The following is an 18722-nucleotide window of genomic DNA, read 5'->3' on the forward strand; positions in this document are numbered from 1 at the left end:
GATTCAGTGCTTCTGGCGTTGGGCTGGAGAAAGTGCATTTCTTTTTTTTTTTTCTTTTAAAAATTAAAGATTTTATTTATTTCCTTGAGAGAGAGCGAGAGAAAGAGAGAGAGAGCATGAGAAGTGAGAGGGTCAGAGGGAGAAGCAGACTCCCCGCTGAGCAGGGACCCTGATGTGAAACTCAGGAACTGAGCCGAAGACAGCTGCTTAACCAACTGAGCCACCTAGGAGTCCCGAGAAAGTGTATTTCTACTGGTGCCCAGGGTACTGCCAGTCAAGGTGTACTTTGAGAATTTGTAGCCTATAAGATGAAGGCCAGCCTCCTCAGCTTGTTCCTTCAAAAGTGGGCCCCAGCTTACCTTCCCAGACACATCCTCCTCTTTCCAATTATGCCCACAAAGTCATTGTCCCTGCACACACTCACGCATCTCTCCTTCGCTCACCACGCTCCATCTGGCCAGACTACCGGCCCCCTCTCTGCGTGGCTAAGGCACAGCACCACACTTTTCCTCCAGAGAGCTCCCTGACTTGTTCATCCATGGTCGCAGAAACCCCTCTGGGCTCACATGCTTTCTCCCAGGGTGCTGAGCCCTTTAAATTCTCATTACCATTCATGTCCAACTCTCGCACCTGCATTCGGACCACGGGCTCCGGGACAGGGAGCCCACTGTGTCCACCTCAGCATCCACGTCACTATCTACACCCTCAGCTCCCGCACCCCATGGCCTACAAGAACAACCACCGGCAAGCCTGAGTGCGCACACAAAGGAGTTTGAACATTTAAGGAATACACCTATTAGCTCGTCTTGTGTACTCTTCTTAATACCCCAAGACAGACTGATTCTCTAAATGACTCTTTACATTAGAACACAAGACAGGACTTGAGCCATTTCAACCTTTTCTTTTGGCAAATTTTCCCTATTTTCTGAGCGCAGAGTTAGTGAGAAACACACCATCACGAGATGCGATGAAATGCCACTGATGTTCACTACCCGAAGGCAGGATAATACAGCAATACAGCAACTAGGAGCTAGACCCAGGTTTGAATCCCAGTTCTCCTTCTGACTGGCAGTAAAACGTAAATGCTCTGCGGTCCAGGCTCCTCACCTCTAATGGTGATAACAACAGCATCAACTTCCTCTGGATGGCACACGGAGGCAGTGAGATCATTATTAACGCTGACAACCCTCGCACGGGCCTAGTGTTGGGCAGACATTATTACATCTAACCTACAGGAAGTGCTTAGTGAAGTATGTGGCCCAGCATAAACATTAAAGGGATGTTAGCAATTATCATCATTGTTTATTTTACCAACTTCTGTGCAAGACGTAGATTATTATCCCCAACTCCCGGACAAGAAACTTGAGGATCCCAGCAAGCAGCCTGCTCAAAAAACATGAGCAGTTTTCACTTTGCGATGGTTCATCTTTACACCTACCTCATAAGGTAGGTCCTATTTCCATCTCAGGAAGGAAAACTCTACGGTTTGGAGATGGTACCTCGAAAGACCCAGGCCTGGAGCCTGACTTTGGGTCAGGAGCTCTTGCTGCCCCCACCGTCTCCCCCACCTGGTGAATTTCAACTGCGCTGTGTTCAACCTGCTCACAGCGCCCTTTGTAATCCGCGACCTATAGAGAAGCATCTTCCCAGCCTGTCAGAGAGCATCACCGAACCTGTCTCTCATGGCAGCAGCTCTGCAATCCTATAACCCACAGGAAGTTACTTCAGTGATCAGATCAGGGACCGCGTCTCAAAGGGCACGTGACTCAGCCCCCTCTTGCCTTGTACATCTCCAAGGAGCACTAAGGAAAGCAGAGGCTGGGGTGTGGGACTGACCGTGACCCCGAAGAAGTTGGTCTCGTTCATGGCATTGAGGATGATCCTGCCCAGTGTGTGGTCCGTGTAGTTGAAATCCTGGATCCGCTGGTGCCGGCTGCTGGCGTGCAATGTCTCCATGGCCCTCTGTAGCGTCTTGGCAATAACCCAGATGCCGTCATAAGCGTACCCATGGAACTTGCTAGGCCCCACGCCTGACCGCTTGTTGTTGTACTCTCTCTCATACTGCTGCGGGGTCTGTAAAACAGGGAGGTGGGGGGAGGCAGGTTACAGCTGGCAGGGACATCAGGCACAAATGCTTACTGTGAGCCATGCACGGTGCCAGGCCCTTCCTGGACATTATCTCATTTAATCTGCTCAACAACCTTATACAGTGGGGACTATTATTGTCCCCGTTTTACAGATGAGAGAACAGATTCAGGGAAGTTGACTTGCCCAGGACCACGCTGCCTATGAGTGGCAAGGCTGAGACCCTGGCTGTCTAGCAAGGCTACTGTGAAGAAACAATGTCCCCTAACCAGGCGTCCCTGTCATATTTGCAGGGCCTGGAGCTACAGTCCCAATGGAAGATCACATTCCATGTGTCTAAATATTTAGGTTACAGACTAGCAAGTAAACCACTTGATAAAATATTTTCTATCTCTCCGTCATAATTAATATACCTTCCTAATGATCTGGAATGGCAAATTTGAGTTCAGAATTCTGGGGCTCCTTCAAGCTTCAGGTGGGACAGAGACACAGGGGGAGCTGGCCTTGCTGTGGGGCCCACCCCTGCCATCAGTCCACACATCTTCCCCTCCTAGCATCAGAGACCTTTAACCACCCCAGAGGTGCAGCCCAGCCTCAAGAGGGCCAACCCCAGCAAGAGGCTCCCTGGCTCTGGAAGGGGTTCCAGTGGCTCGTGTAGGGAATTCAGGATGTGATGTAGGAGGGAGGGAGTGCAGGCTTGGGGGTAGGAGGTATGTTCTAGTGGGTTGCAGATTCTGAGCTCCCGGGGCCCAAGTAAGGCCTGCCTAGAGCATGGGGCCTAGGGCTGGTCCCCGGTGCCCAGATGTAAGGGCTGTTCAGACCCTACACTGTGCCCCTCCTCTTTCCTCTTCTGTAATACAGCAAGGTCTGTGAATAATTCAGCATTCTGTAAAAAAGAATTTTTTTCTCCCATTGAACAGAATGTCATAAAAGAATTTCATTGGTGATATTAACATTCTGATTGTGGCCACAAAGTAATGAAAACCTTTTTACTCTAGTTGCTGAGGCTTACACATCTAAATGGACACCACTCCAGGGAAACCCATCACCCTCAACCTTTCCACGGGCCACTCGAGTCACTTCTAAATTCCTCTGCCAGAAATGTCATCAGAGCACACAGCTTAGTCTTTGGAAAAAACCTTCCTGGGGACAAATCACATATAGAAACCATTGACTCATCATTAGGTTACTGGGAAGGGTTCGTAGAGATGGTCACACATGCTCCCTCCACTTGAAGCCTGAGGCACAGAGAGGTCCAGAGACTTGCCCAAGGTCACACAGTGTATGTGCATGCATGTGTGTGTGTGTGTGTGTGCACGCACGTGTGTGAGTGTGTGTGTGCATGTGCGTGTAGTTACACTGGTTCCATTCCGTCTCTGCTACTTCTTTCTCATTATTGACTTTTGAGAGCAGAATTGCTTTTTTGCAAACGACCCCAAGTTGTCTGGGGCCAGGTCTAGTTGGTCTAGTTAGGCCAGGTCAAGTTGTCTAGGCCTGTGGAGGGTGGTGAGGCTAGGCCCTCAGGGGCTGGGTCTCGTAGATGGAGCCCACGTGAGTCTCTTGCCCTTGGTTCACTCAAACGTGCCTGGGGACAGCCAAACGCCTCCAACTGTGGACCCTGTAGGTGAGGAATTCTGCCTGACCAAATGGGAACGCTGGCGTCCCAGCAACAGCTCCCCCTCCTTTTTGGCTTCAGCTCCCACTGGATGACTCAGGTCTTAGGCCCGTTGACAGTTTTCCTTGGAAATGCATCAGGTCCAGCCATCACATTTGTTCGTCACTCAAAACACACAGCAGAAGCTCCTGAATCCGAGGATTCCTCAAGGAGCCAGCACCATCTCTGTCTCCAGCCTCACTCAGGGTCCTGAGCCACTCCCCACTGTCCCTCACCCACCCCCCCCCCGCCCCCTCACGCATTCCCACAGGGCCGGCTTTCAGCTCTCCCCCTCCTCTCTCCTCCCGGAGGGGAGCACGTGGGCTCCCTCAGGAGGCACACTCTGTCCCTTAGACCTCTTGCGTCCTTTGCGCACATCAAGTTTGTTCGCACCTCAGGGCTTTTGCACCAGCTGTTTCCTCTACCAGAAAGCTTCTCCAGCTTGTTGCATGATATTCTCCGCATTCAAATGTCAACACTTGTCGCTTCTCAGGGGTGGCTTCCCTGATCCACCCTTCCTAAAAACCCCTCACCGCAGGCATTCTCTACCCACTGGTTTACTGCACTTTTCACTACCTGCATCTCTCCTACTTATTGTTTTATTTGCATATTGTCTGTTGTTCTAGTCCTCCCCAACCCCCACAACTAGAATTAAGCTCCATGGGGTCAGGATGTTTTCTATCTTGATCACTGAGGTATCACCAGAACCTACAGCAGTACCTACAGAGACCCTTCCCAACCCTCAATTTCTCCATCTGAAAAATGAGGAGGTGGGATCATGTGATCTGGAAGTTTCCTCTTGGCAACATAGGTAGGAGCCTGGCACGGTGATAAGGACAGAGGATTTGGAAGCAGGCAGGCCTGCCCTCCAGCTCTGGCTCTGCAGTTTGCTAACTGTGACCTGGAGAGCCTTCACGTCTCTGTGTCTTCCCTTGCTGGGTGCCCATTAGGATTCAGTGACATGAAGCCTGTAGAGTGTCCAGCCCAATGTCCCAGACATGCTGGTATTCTACCAATGCCACCCACTGTTACTAACCGTAAAGGTGGCTTACCGGACCTTTACGCAGCTGGAGCAGCTGCTAACCTAGGATGCCCCAAGGAGCCAAGGTGGCACTGACATCTGTGCCGACAGAGGCCAATGGTCTGCCAGTGCAAGCATGCTCTGCTTTACTCCCATAACCAGTCTCCAATCATTGGACCTTTAGGCTGTTTTGAATTTGTTCCAATTATAGGACTACAAAAAGCATCCTTGGATCTAAATTTTCTGAACACATACTTGTACTTATTTTTTCAGAATAAATTCCCAGAAGTATAATTGCTGAGGCAAAGAGCAGAACAAACTTAAACATGATCCATCCATATTTGGGCCAAGACATTCTCCCCAAATACGAAAAATTAAAATCTCCTGGGTATGAAAGTACCCATTTTCCCGCACCCTTGACAATTATAATAATTACAAAGTTAAGAATCGTCTGTTTGTTAAATTAAGGGAAAAAAGTTCATCCCCCTTTTAATTTGCATCTCTCTAATGATTAAAGTGAGCTCCTTTCCAATACTGATAGGCAATTTTTATTTCTTGGGTGCTTCTCTTCTTCCTTCCAAATTGCTAGGGTGAGAATCATACCTTTTAATGTTTTGTTTAAATGCATTCTTATAGTTTTTCTATCTCTTACTATTTGACTATATTTTCTTTGATTTTTAAATATGATTTGGGTCTATTTCTGGTTATTAATTTCACTATTGGCTATGTTAAAAGTATTACAAATTACTTGAATTTGTTTTTCTCTATTTGCTTTAAGTATACAAGTTCTGCGGCCCTTTGGACTTCTTCTCTCTTGGATTTTGCTCCTGTGAGCTTTCTCTGATGTATACAAAAGCATTGAGGGCTGCTGGTGTCTGTATTTGAGTCCTGTTTGTTCGACCTAATAATTATATTCCATGATGTTTCCAGACCTCTTCCCTACCCAGAACACTGCCACTGGGTCATCCTTTCTATTACCCTTTTAAAGTCAGGGGGCCAGACCTGAGGCAAACTCTCAGTGCAGTCTCACCAAGGGATAAATGAGTATAGTTTTTTAACTTCCTTAATGTCGTTTACTGGGGTCATTTTTTGTGGAGACAGGAGGGGGAACAAAGTCCTATCATTTCTTTAGTATGACCTTGGAGCAAACACAAGCCTCTGTGTATACTTTTTACACGTGTACTTGTAAATCTACATCTTTCTAGCTCATAACACTGTTCTTCATCCAGTGGGTGAGGGGCAGGAGGTAGGGGGAGCACAATGGAAATATGGCGTTGATCTCATTTCTGTGGGAAGAGTCCTTGGAAAGGGACAGGTGTAGCTAAGCCCGGAAAGGTGACCTCATTCTCACTGTCTTAGCAAGCTCTGAGTTGAAGTCATTGCCACCACATTATATCCCAAGCCATTCATCACTTCCCAGGTGATGCCAGCACCAATCTCCCTTGGGCAAAACAATGACAGCAGGAAGAAACACTCTCACAATTGTCTGAGAAAAAGTGGTAGTTGTTCTTCGAGCGGGCCTCCGATAATTCGGGGCAGAAGAATTTCTTCCATTGTACAGCTGACACAGAAGGCTGATTAATTACTCATTCTCTGAGGTCAGGTTTATCATGAGATGCTAAAAGTTTCTGAGAAAATAACTTTATATAGATAGTCCCAATTACTGACAGGTTGTGCTCCAGCATATTTTTGAAAGGCAGTTGTTGGAACTTGGAACATATTTTTCCACAGAAACTATGTTATAAATAGTGGTTAGGCTCCCAGGCTAGCCCACACAAGCTTGCTAACCCACAATGTGACTAAACCTTATGGGTCTGTCATTCCAACAGAACCAAGCAGAGTCCTGCTTTCAGAGAGAGGGGCCTCATGGACAGAAGACAGCAGAAGGTGAAGAACCCACCCCCTTCCACATCTCCAGCTGCCATCCCCAGACTGGCAAAACTGGCAGAGTTTCTCTCTAGCATTCCCTGTGGGATTTCAGGATTACAGAGTCTTTTTTGGGAGGTACACTTGGGGGGGGGCTTATTTAGTCTCTCTGTTCCTATACCCCAGTTTGTAGATCACCTGGGGCCTTTGTTAAATGCAGACGCCACAGTCTTCCATTTTGTTTCGGTATGTCCATGGGATAATTTCAGAATCTGTATTTCTATCAAGCTTCCAAGATCTCAAGAATATACAAATTGGTTATCACTGATTGAGTCCCTCCTACAATCTGAATAATGGGTCTTCTCAATAGCAACTTCCAGATGTTTGCTGAGCTCCATCTTAGACTCCTCCAGTGTTGAGATGCTCAGTCTCTCTTCAGAAGACCTTCTGCTTAGGAGTGCTCGCCATCTATGAGATTCGTGTTCTGGATTCAGCACCTGCAGCACCTCCCTATGACCTATATTCTGCAAGCAGTGTCTCCTTGTGGAGCTTTGGTAAGAACATCTTTTCCCTCTTATGTACAACAGCTCCTCAAAGAGCTGAAGGCAGTGGCATGCTACCTTCTCCCCAGGGTGCTATTTTCTACCTTCGAAGCAAAATCGTCTCAGTTCACACTTCCACTCTGACTGTGATGAAATGGCTTATATCAAACCAGAGCTCCCATGAAGGACATTCAGAAAAGCAGAATAAAACATAAAAATAGCTATTCAAAGGCATCATAGAGCAACCAGGACATCTAGGACTTGAGAAACAAGATGCTAGGAAGAAGAGAATGCTTTGGGAAGAGTCCACCAATCTTTGCTGCTTCCCCTGGAGGTATGTGGTGTTTTGTAGGGAGGAAAGCTAATTGCAGGAAAACAAAGCATTGGGTCAGAGTTTCCAGCAGTCCCACAGGGAGGGGAAGACAAAAAAACCTATAGTTCTGGGTTATCAGGATAGCAATGCTTGTAGGACCAACATGTTAGGAGGAAAATGAAACACAAAAAAGTGAGCCCAGTATTCAGACTGGCCTTTGACTTGAAATATTTCGTGATAGCTAAGCTGCATAAAGCAAGAGGCTGGAAAGCAAAGAAAAAGCTGTGGCTAAGGGGTTTAGAAATGAAGAACTGTTTGGAGTCTCATAGTATTAGGGAAGACAAAAGTTGAACTCCAGGGCCAGTAGACACCCCAGGATTTCAGCTGATAACAATGAAGAACAAATACTAGGAATAAGAGCAAGCCAAAATAGACCAGGTCTATAAAAACCAAGACCAAGCCTGAAATCATCTCACTTTTTGATTGGATTAGGTGATCTTCCCCTAGTCTAGCTACCTTCTTAAAGAGAAATAAACACCATCTGTAGTCTCTATATTTTTTTCATCTCCAACTATATTAATAAAATGTTATAAGTACACCAGGAAATAGGACCAAATAATAAAAAGAGAGAAAGAAGGCAGACAGGCAGGCAGGCAGGCAAAAAGTGAGGAAGGGAATAAGGAAGGAAAGAATAAAGGAAAGGAGATAAATAGATGATAGAAACAGACCCACAGATGATCCAAATCTTGAAGTTATTGGACATGACTTTAAAAGAGGAACATTTATGTGTTCAAGAAAATAGATGAAAGATACAGAATATAACCAAAGAACTGGAATCTATGAAAGAAAAAAAAAAGGGAATAAAATGAAGAATCTAAAAATGAAAAATACAACAACTGAAATTAATTCAATAGATGAATGAAGTAGCATATTAAACATAGCAGAAAGGAGGTTAGTGAACTAGAAGAAAGGGTAGTAGCGGTAAACAGTAATAAATACTCAGACTATAACACAGACAGGAACAAAGGGTAGAAAATAAGAATGGAACATAAGATATGTGGAATGTGTTGAAAATGTCTGGTGTATGTGTAATTGTTGTCTTAGAATGTGAGGAAAGCGGGGCGTCTGGGTAGCTCAGCGGATTAGGCCTCTGCCTTCAGCTCAGGTCATGATCTCAGGGTCCTGAGATGGAGCCCCACATCGGGCTCTCTGCTCAGCAGAGAGTCTGCTTCCACCTCTCTCTGCCTGGCTCTCTGCCTACTCGTGATCTCTCTCTCTGTCAAATAAATAAATAAAAATCTTAAAAAAAAAAAAAAAAGAATGTGAGGAAAGAGAATAGGCAGAAACAATATTTAAAGGAATATTAAGCTAGAATCTCTCCAAACATGTATCAATGCACAAATTCATGAAGTCATATGAACTCTGTGAACTACAATCAAGATAATCCCAAAGAATACCTCATTTCAGTACAACATAGTAAAACTGCTGAAGACCAAAACAAAGATAAGATCTTAAAAGCAGTTGGAGAAAAGAAGATGCATTACTTTCAAAAGAGCAATAATAAGTCAAGCAGTTGACTTAACAGAAACCATAGAAACCAGAAGACAAATAATGGACTAGCTAGAATTCTATATCCCAAAATTAAAGGTGAAAGAGAGAAAATTTCAGACAACCAGAAACTGAGAGAATTTGTCTCTAGCCAACCTGCAGTAAAAGAAAGACTAAGAAGAGTTCTTCAGGCAGAATGAAAGTGGTCATAAATAGAACAGAAATGCAGGGAGGAATGAGAAGTAATAGAAAGTGTAAATACATGAGTAGATCTAAATGAAAAATGACATCAGGGCCAGGAACATCCAGGAAAGTCTTAAAGAAGAAGAACAAAGTTGTAAGATTACATGACTAAGTATCAGGTCTTATAATAAAGTTTTAGTTACTAAGACAGTCATACTGGCTAATGGATTTGGAAATGAACCAATGGAAGAGAATGGAAAGTTCAGAAACAGATCCACATTGTCTATAATCATTCATTTATGACAAAGTTGGCACTATAGCATGGTGGGGGGTGGTGCTGGGAGGATGATGGACTTTTAAATAAATGATCCTGAATCAACTGGTTATCCATATGGGCAGAAAATGAGTCTTGATCTTACCTCACACCATACATAAAATCAATTTCATGTAGATTTTATATCTAAATGTTAAAGGGAAAAAATACTAAAAGATAAGATAGGAAAGTATTTTCATGAGTGTGGGTGGGCAAAGATAGTTAAATAGAATGCAGATACACTAATCATAAAGAAGATGAATAATCTGGACTACATTAAAATTAAGAATTTCAGCTCACCAAAATACATCATTAAGCAAGTGAATGTGTAAGTTCAAGAATGGGAGAAGATATAAATAATACACACAACCACCCAAGGATTTGTATGCAGAATTTAAAAAGAACTACAAATCAATAAGAAACAGGCATAGAATCCAAGTAGAAGAATGGGCAAAAGACTTGAACAGGAAATTTGTAAAAGGGGGGTATCAAAATGGCCAGTAAAGATATGGAAAGATACTCAACTTCATTAGTCATCAGAGAAATGTAAATTAAAACTCAAATGAAATACCACTACACACCCACTAGATTGCCTAAAATTAAAAAGCCGACAGTACCAAATGTTGGTGAGCATGGGAACCAACTGGAGCTCTCAATCATGGCTGGTGGGTGTGTAAATTGGTACAACCACTTTAGAAATCTGTTTGGCAGGGTCTACTAAAGCTGAACATATGCATACCTTGTGACTCAGAAATTCTACCCCTACGTATGCACCCAATAGTAATTTGCACATATATTCACCAAAATACCTCAGATACCTAGAAATAAACCACCGTATGTGCAAGAATTCCATACAGAAAATTACAAAACATTTCTGAGAGAAATTAAAAATGACCTTGGTAAATGCAGGGATACACAAAACTCATGTTCATATATTACTAAGTCAATTTTTCCTCTATCAACCTACAAATTAAGTAAAATCCCAATAACAAGCCAGAGCAGATTTGTGTATACGTGTGTGTAAACTCACTCACTACTCCTTTCTCTAGCTCTGAGGCTGCTGGTTTAAAGAAGAAACAGAACCACAATACATCAAGTATCTATTGTGTGTTTTGGCACTCAGCACACTACTTTTCTCTGCTTTACTTTATCTAATCCTTACAAATCTTATACAAGATATTATTACCACAATACTATAGATAAGAAACGATTTCAGAAAGACTTGCCCAATGTCATTGTGTCACTATCACTATATCACCCAGTTCAGCTATAGAGAACAACAAAAAAAAATTATCAGCGACTTAGAGATCGTTTATTTTTCTCTCACAGTACAGCTGTCCATGTGTCAGCAGAGGACAGCTGCTATAGCAGCTCTATAGTGTAATCAGGGACCCAGCTCCTATCTGCATGCAACACTGCCCTAGAATGAGGTTTCCTTTTCACAGTCACTTCTTGATCCAAGATGGCTGCTAGAACTCTAGCCATCCCATCTATATTCCAGCCAACACAAAAAGGAGAAGGGAAAAGAAAGGCAAGCTCTCCTTTAACGGAGACTTCCAGAAGTCCAATTTAACACTCCTATTTATATTCCTTGGCCAGACTTAGAATCCTGGCCATATCTAGCTACATGCGAAGCTGGGAACTGTCCTCTTTCAGCTCAGTGGCAACATACCTACTTAAAAACTAGAGTTGTGTTACTGAAGTCGACCGGGAGGCTATGGATATTGGTATGGACAATGAGCCATCTTTCAGAGTCTCCTAGCTGGGAAGTGGTGGGGCCCAAATTCAAATCTAACCAGTGCCCTTATTCATTATGACCCTCCACAGGCTACCTCACCCTTCCTCTGGAGCCCATGTTCTTCTGCTATGCCACCTGTTTCCCATCGAAGTGAATCCCTAGGGAAGCAAAGGGAACAGGAGCTTCATGGGGAAGGTGGGAGTGGCAGTGACATTGTGAAGGATGGCCTCAGGGAGACTGCCTATTTTTCTATGGCTCCTTCCTTTCCTCCTCTCCAGAGCCCAGAGCTTCCCAGAAGTCCCGCGTTCAGGAAGCTCACATGGCAGTGACAATGAGATGGGTGCAGCTTTTCCTGGCTCTTCACTGAGGACTCACTTGATTTGTATTTCCTCTGCTTCTGCCATATTGAATCAAAAGTCACGGTGGTTGCAGAGGCCTCTTGCCAGAAAACATTACCAAACATTACAAAAGAATGAGCCTGTGCATTTGATGGGGGATTGGGGCCACCGCTGATGTCCCCAGTGATTCCAGGGCTCTGTGAACATCTCCATCTGGTGTCTTGGTCCAGCTCTGTGCCTCAGCAGGAAAATGGGAAAAATGTCCAGGGAAGCTAAGCCATCACCAGAGAAACCTGGCCAGAGTTGTAAAGGCTCACAATGGAGACAAGCCTAATGGGACTTTGGAAAGGGAAAGCTGATGGTGGAAGTCACCCATGTCAAAGAGTTCCTATGGGGGACCAGACTGGTAATGGGGAATCTCAGTGAGAATGAACCAGATGGTAAATGCCCAGAGGCTGTCCTTATGAGGTTCCAGAAGACTGAGCTCTGGGTGTGCTCAGGAAGTCCAAAGGTCTACATTTGTCTCATCATTGGAAATTCCAATAGGAAGAGACTGATGAAGATGCTCTGGAGGCCCGTGATCTTCTTATTCCTCCTACCAGAACTCTCCTGGGTGCCAATGAGAGAATCAGGGACGGCCTGACTGGCAACAAGTATATGGGAAGGAGAGCCTCAGAGAGCACATTCCAAGAGTGGCCACTGTTCTGCCTGATTCTGCAACCTTCTCTACCAGGAGTCACCTTTATCCCAGGGATTTCAAAATTTAATGTGACGACCATGTCACACAATGCGCTGTGAGAACCCAGTACCATATTTACACAGAGCCAGAGAACTTAGCTATGAAATGACCCCAGGAGTTACCTGGCCCATAGCTCTCATTTTCAGTTGGGAAACTAAGGCTGGAGTGGAGGAGGTGGAGGGGATGACGAGGTGTTGGAGGCAGATTAATTGGTGGGAATGCCAGGATTTGTGCCAGAGCTCTTGATCACCAGAACCACGCTTTTCTGTTATGCCACCTACCAGTACCACTACCACTAGTGGCCCGCTGAGACAGAAAGGGCTGATTTGGGTGCATTCCTTTCTAAGCCTGTCACAAGTCTTGGGCAGAGAGCATAGCAGAGGGGAAGGGGCTCAGGGTAGGGAATGAGCAGTCCTGGCGTCAGGTCCTGGGGTTGTTCCTCACTTGCCGGCTGACTGTATCAGTGTCTTGGGGCTGCCACGGCAAATTTCCACAAACAGGATGGCTTGAAACAACATTAGTTTATTCTCTCCCAGGACTGGAGGCCAGGAGTACAAAACCCAGGTGTTGGCAGGGTTGGTTCCCTCTGGAGGCTCTGAGGGAGGATCCAGACCATGCTTCTCTCCCAGCTCCTGGTGGCTGCCGGTTATCCTTGGCGTTCTTTTTCTTGTGGAAGAACCACTCTGGTTTCTGCCAGTGCCATCACATGACCACCTCAGTGCGGGAAACCTCCCTCTGCCTTTCTCTTACAAGGACCCTCGCCATCGCATGTAGGGTTTCCCCGGATAGTCTAGGACGATCTCAAGATCCCTAAATTAATTACATCTGCAAAGATGCTTTTTCCAAATATGGTCATGTTCACGCATTCCAAGGATTAGGACATCTTTTTAGGGGCCACTATTCAAACCACTACAGGGATCTTGGGTATGTCCCTTTCCATTTCTGCTGCTTAGTTTCCTTAATGAGGATGGCAAAAACTCACCGTCTTGCTTCTACAAGTGTCTGTTTAACTTCATGGGCATCGATGGACCCCAAAATGTAAGCCTCAGCTCAGCAGCCTGCATCCCCAGCAGTCATGTATAACAGAAGTTCAAATTCAAGAACCATTTCCCACCTCTCTAGACCTTCCTTTGACCATAGACTCTTGGAGATGAATGGGGGAATTTGGCTGTGGTCAGACCACAAATAAGAATGCTTTATTCAACCACAGGCCCCATGCCCCAGGGAGAGAGCAGCCACAAGAGCAAGCACAGAGGATGGGCCGTGTGTGAACCGAGCTTGACACACACACAACGTGTTCAGGGCCAGGACCAGAGGGAGGCGAGCAAGGGGTGGAAATGAAGAGGGAGCCAAATACCTCAGTAATCAAGCAAAAGACACTTGAAGGCAGTATTTTTAAAAAATCAAAATGAATACAAAATCTGTGATGAACAAAACATCAACATTTTAAATTAAGACAAGATCCAGTCTTGCAATTGTGTGACTTAAATCACTTAGCTCTCTCTAATCCCAGTCCTGGGAACCTTACCTTTGTTTAAAATGATGTTTTGTTCATCACAGATTTTGGTTTTTTTTTGGCGTGTGTTAATTTTGAATTTTAAAAAATACTGCATTATAATACTTTTCATCTTGATTACTGAGGTTTTTAGCATCGCCTTAAATTTTGCCATTAGGCTCTGCATGGGGCATGTGAATTACAAATAGAGGGACTGGGGCTGTTTAGTTTTGACAAGGGACATCTCCGGGGATATGGTCGCCATCCATATCCCCATGTGGACCCTGAGGGACAAGTGGGGGAAATTCAGGGGAAAGTAGAGAGTCTTCTGCTTCTAGATGGGTCTGAGAATCTGATGGGAGGTTGGTCGAGATAACCCATAGGAGAGCCCTAAAACTCTCTGATTTCAAGAGGCAGATGCCCTAGATTTTCCTGCATAACTTCAATCAGCTTGTAACCTCAGGATAATGTAAGAAATGCTGTCTCTTGCTTCAAACACCTCAGAGACGGGAACTGGGTGTCCTGGAATTTTGGAAGCTGCCCCACGCAGGGCCCTGGCTCTGCTCTAATGGCACAGCTCCATTCTGGGAGGCCAGTGAGTGGGTCACATACACTGTGGGGTGAAGTGAACAGCCCAGGAATACCTACAAAGCGTTTCATTCCCAGGCACAGAGTTATGGGGGATGAGGTCAGCTTCAGCACCAGTCCCAAATAAAAACCATTAGAATGAAAAAAATTAAGATGAAAGTCGGTGACCTGGGAGATGTTGTTATAAAGTCAGAGCACTTCCTCTAACAGATACTGTGAAAAAAAAAAAAAAAAACGGTCTTCCCAAAACGCATTTCTGTGTACGGCTCGCATCCGTGCATGGCTCACCCACCCAGTAACATCCATGCTCCTTAGAACAACATTCAGGGGCTTTCTCTGGAATCTTTGACCATTATGCCCCTCAGCTTTACAGAGCTTGCATGTAATCATTTCTGTCTTTGGTCTCCTAAAGTCCTCAGTTCAGTTATGCTGTCTGCTTGCATGGAATGTTTTTCTCTTAGTTTTTCTAATTTTCTTCAAATTTTATATTATTTTGAGATTAGAGTCCAGGCTGTCCCTGGACTCAAGTTTTTGTTAATAAATTACAAACTTTGACGCCCTTAAAAATAACACTGAAATAAAATGGGTTCTTTCCATACATTATTCAGCATCTCAGAAAACTTTCTACATGCTCATTGATTTTTGTGTGAAAATATTTCTTCCAACATTTTCTAGCTGGAGTGTTTTCCCAACATCCCTCAGGTGCCAGCGTGATCTAAAGAGTTGTTTACAAAATGTGTCCCCATGATTGGCCATTTTTTTGGAGAAATCAATAAATCATTCTTACAGAGCTGGCTCTGATTGAGATTAGCTAATGGGGAAAAATTATATAAAAATTTTATATAGCTTTGTCATGAAATTTAAGTCCTTCAGTAGAACTGGGGTTGGGTGGAGAAAGGAACCATTTGAGCTCAGAGAAGACAGAAGAGAATTGTGTGCCCTGCTATCCTCGATTCTGGCTGGTGGTTAGAATGAAGAGACACCAGTGCTGCAGTCCCCTGATTCTTGATAACACACTGATAGGTAACAGTGTGCTTCTGAAATACTTTCACCCATGCCACAGGATGCCACCTGGCCATGTATGACACCTGGCCTCTTGCACTCTTCTGGTTAAGTTGGCAGGGCGAGGGAGGGGGGGGACTGGGGTAGTAATGCCCATGGAAACATGTGCAGCCCCCTGTCCAAGGTCCTGCTCTCAGCAATGACAGCACTGAGGGGCCAGGCATCATGCCAGCCACACTGCACAATCTGCCATGAGAGGAGGGTATTTCTACCTCTATTATACAGGTGAAGAATCCGTGGCTTGGACAACTCAAGGTCAAGGTCGCACAGCTGCAAGTGGTAAAACTGGGGTTCAAGCCAGTCTGGCTGGTCTATATAGCACATGTTTCCTAGAAGACAGAGGGGAGTCTGTCCTCTCCTCTAGGCTGATGGGAGCATTGGAGAGCCAGAGAAAGGACATTCCAGGTCAGAGGTACATGGAGTGAAAGCCTGACAAAGTCTGAAACCCCGGTGTGTAGTGGGTGCTGTCAAAATCATGATTCCGTCACTTACCTGGACATTGTGTTTAGTGCTTACAAAGCACCCTTATCTCATCTGATACTCAAGTTCCTTAGAGGGGCATGCAGTGGAGGTCTGGATATCCCCATTGAACAGGCTCAGAGAGGTCCAGTGATTTGCTCAAAGTCACACAGCAAAGGCCAGAAGACGATATTGGCACTTTGTGCCAACATCATCAGACAGGGTGATCAAAAGAGATGGGCCTGGTGGTTGAAGTGGGCAGACCATGATACTGACCTTTCCTGAGATGGTCTTGATCTGCTTGGAGCTCAGGGGCTCAAAGTCTACGCCGATGTAGCCTTCCATAGCAGCAAGGAGATTCTTCCGGAGACAACGGGATGAGTTGGCTTCTGTGTGCACCTGCTCCCACCAGGAAGGCTCGTACCAGCCTGGAATGATCCACTGGTATTTGCTACCATACATGTTCTCCTCATATGCCTGCAACAAATGGGTTGACCATGAATGTACCAAGAGTTAAACATTTGTTCAAGGCTTTGTGCCCTATGAGACACACGGAGGAGGCTCATGCCTCCTCTTAACAGAGGGTTTGTTAATTTTCCTATTATTTGCTTTGTAATCTCTCCTCATTATGCCCCAAGGTAGTTTATTGGAAACATATAGAATAAAATAATAAACACTGAATACAAATTGAAACACCAGGGCCTGACCAAGCCAGATAAGGACACTACAAGAAAGGAAAACTATGGATGGACATCTCTGATGAATATAGTGGCAAAAATTCTCAACAACATATTGGCAAACTGAATTCAAGAACACATTGGAAAGGTTATACACTATGACCAACTGGCATTTATCCCTGGGATGCAAGGATGGTTCAACATACACAAATGGATGAATGTAATACATCACATTAGTGGAATTAAAGATAAAAATCCCATGGTCATGGCAACAGATGCTCTCTGTGTACTGTGATGAATGTTGCACATTTTAAAACATGAACCTTAACGGGTCTTGCAGTTCATTCCTTGAAAGCCACAAACACACCAGGAAACAATTCACGCCACACCCCTTGTGCTCCTTGGCCTGTAACAGAGACAGCACAAAGGCCAGAAGGGTGTGGCAGGGAGCCTTCAAGATTGCTCTAGACTCTGGGAAGCTTTTGGCTACCCTCCACGGAGGTAGGCCCTGGGATGCTAAGCCAGGGCCTGCCCTAAGCAGGATGGGTCAGAGACCCTAATGGTGTCTGTGCATTAGAGAAAAGTTACCGTCAAGTCTAGACTGGAGGGGAGAGCTCCCCCCACCATTCCTACATCGTGGGGGGGGGGGCAACTCTTCTAGAATTCTCTCAACACCAAAGAAAGCCCATCCTGCAGTGTGAATTGTCTCATTGGGATAAATGAGAATTAAACGTTTATTTATTATTAAATGTGAGTAAAATGTTTATTTCTTTTTTTTTTTTTATTTTTTTTTTTGGTAAAATGTTTATTTCTTAACTTAAGGTCAGATACCACCTCCACACTCTCTGCTCATTGGTTCAGTGAAGCCGCTGGAGACTAAACTGAAATTATTTAATGTAAGAGCCCTTCAACTACTTCAAGGCAGTGATCGCATTGCCTTTTCTCTAGACTCCTCTGATGATACAGGACTTTCACCTCCCCAGTTCTAGATAATATACTTCTCATAATGCAGCCTCAGATCATAGTCATTTTTCCAGCAGCTACATTATAATGTGCCCCATCACAATTATTGTAGAAAAGACATCCCTCATACCTCAATGACAGGGTAAAATCCCAATTAAACAAAGGCAAGCAATCTCCTGATCTTCCCTCTAATAAATGGGGTTTAGACCAAAGACACTTTCTTTTGAAGACATCTGCCTGGGGGCTAGCTTTTTGAACAAAAGGCTCATCCCATGATCCCAGGTCACTGGCAGAACTTTTGACACTTTACAACTCTCATAATTTATTAAAAGGGAGGAACTCACATATCTTGAGCCTCTATCATGTGCTTGGCCAGTTACACACATTATCTTATTTTACTCTCACAACAACCTGATGAGGTACATATTATTTCTATCTTATAAATAAAGAAATTGAGGCTCACTTGAGATGGAGGGATTAGCTCAAACACATACAGCTAAGTCAGGGGGACAAGATTCAAAGTCCGTTTTTGGAGGGTCCCCTCTTTTCTTAGCAAAATGAATGAAACTTTTGGGGGAGCTTTCTCAATCTTAAAAGTTAGAGGCAAGAAGAGACCTGCATTATTAGGAATGTATGTTAAGGAGGAGTCAATAGCTAGAGAGTGAGGACAGGAGGCCTTCCAATCAGACACACAGGCAGATCTGTACCACTCTCTGAGCACGAGGACCTTGTGATAATTTAGAGACAGCTCAGAGCAGGAAGTCAGAAGCCTCCCAGGGATCTGCTCTGACAGCTCTTTGACCTGCTTTTGTCCCATTAGGAGCTGTTCCTTGAATTCTGGAATTTTCCAGAAAAGAGAAGCATAGTCTGTTCGAATGACAACAGATTTTGTTTAGAACGCTATTCAGTTTTGAAGAAGATAAACATTTTCCTACTGACCTTCTGGAACAAACAAAAAAGGAGGTTACAGTCAAGTAGGACCAGACTCTCTGGGTAACTCTAGTGCACAACTCCTTGGGTCTTGCTTTTCCCATCTAAAGCCTGTGGAAAGCAAAGCCTGTCTCCCTGGGTGGGTGTTAGACTTTAAGGAGATGACACGTGAGCCACACCTGGCCAACACTACATCCAGGCACATTTT

The 18722-nt window shown here is 44.7% G+C and overlaps 1 protein-coding gene across 1 annotated transcript in view; it reads right to left on the reverse strand.

The window, feature by feature from the left end:
* GABBR2 (gamma-aminobutyric acid type B receptor subunit 2) overlaps window positions 1-18722 on the reverse strand; it is a 339969-nt gene that overhangs the window by 130731 nt on the left and 190516 nt on the right. Inside the window, exons 6-7 of the mRNA XM_004747687.3 lie at window positions 16221-16421; window positions 1837-2073 (exon numbers count right to left, since the gene is read on the reverse strand). Of these exons, the coding sequence (XP_004747744.2) occupies window positions 1837-2073; window positions 16221-16421 (438 nt within the window). The remainder of the gene's footprint in view (window positions 1-1836; window positions 2074-16220; window positions 16422-18722) is intronic.

This window comes from Mustela putorius, unplaced genomic scaffold (genome assembly GCF_011764305.1).
Source record: "Mustela putorius furo isolate JIRA1106 unplaced genomic scaffold, ASM1176430v1.1 tig00000580_pilon_pilon_pilon, whole genome shotgun sequence".
In the NCBI taxonomy this organism is placed as follows: Eukaryota; Metazoa; Chordata; class Mammalia; order Carnivora; family Mustelidae; genus Mustela; species Mustela putorius.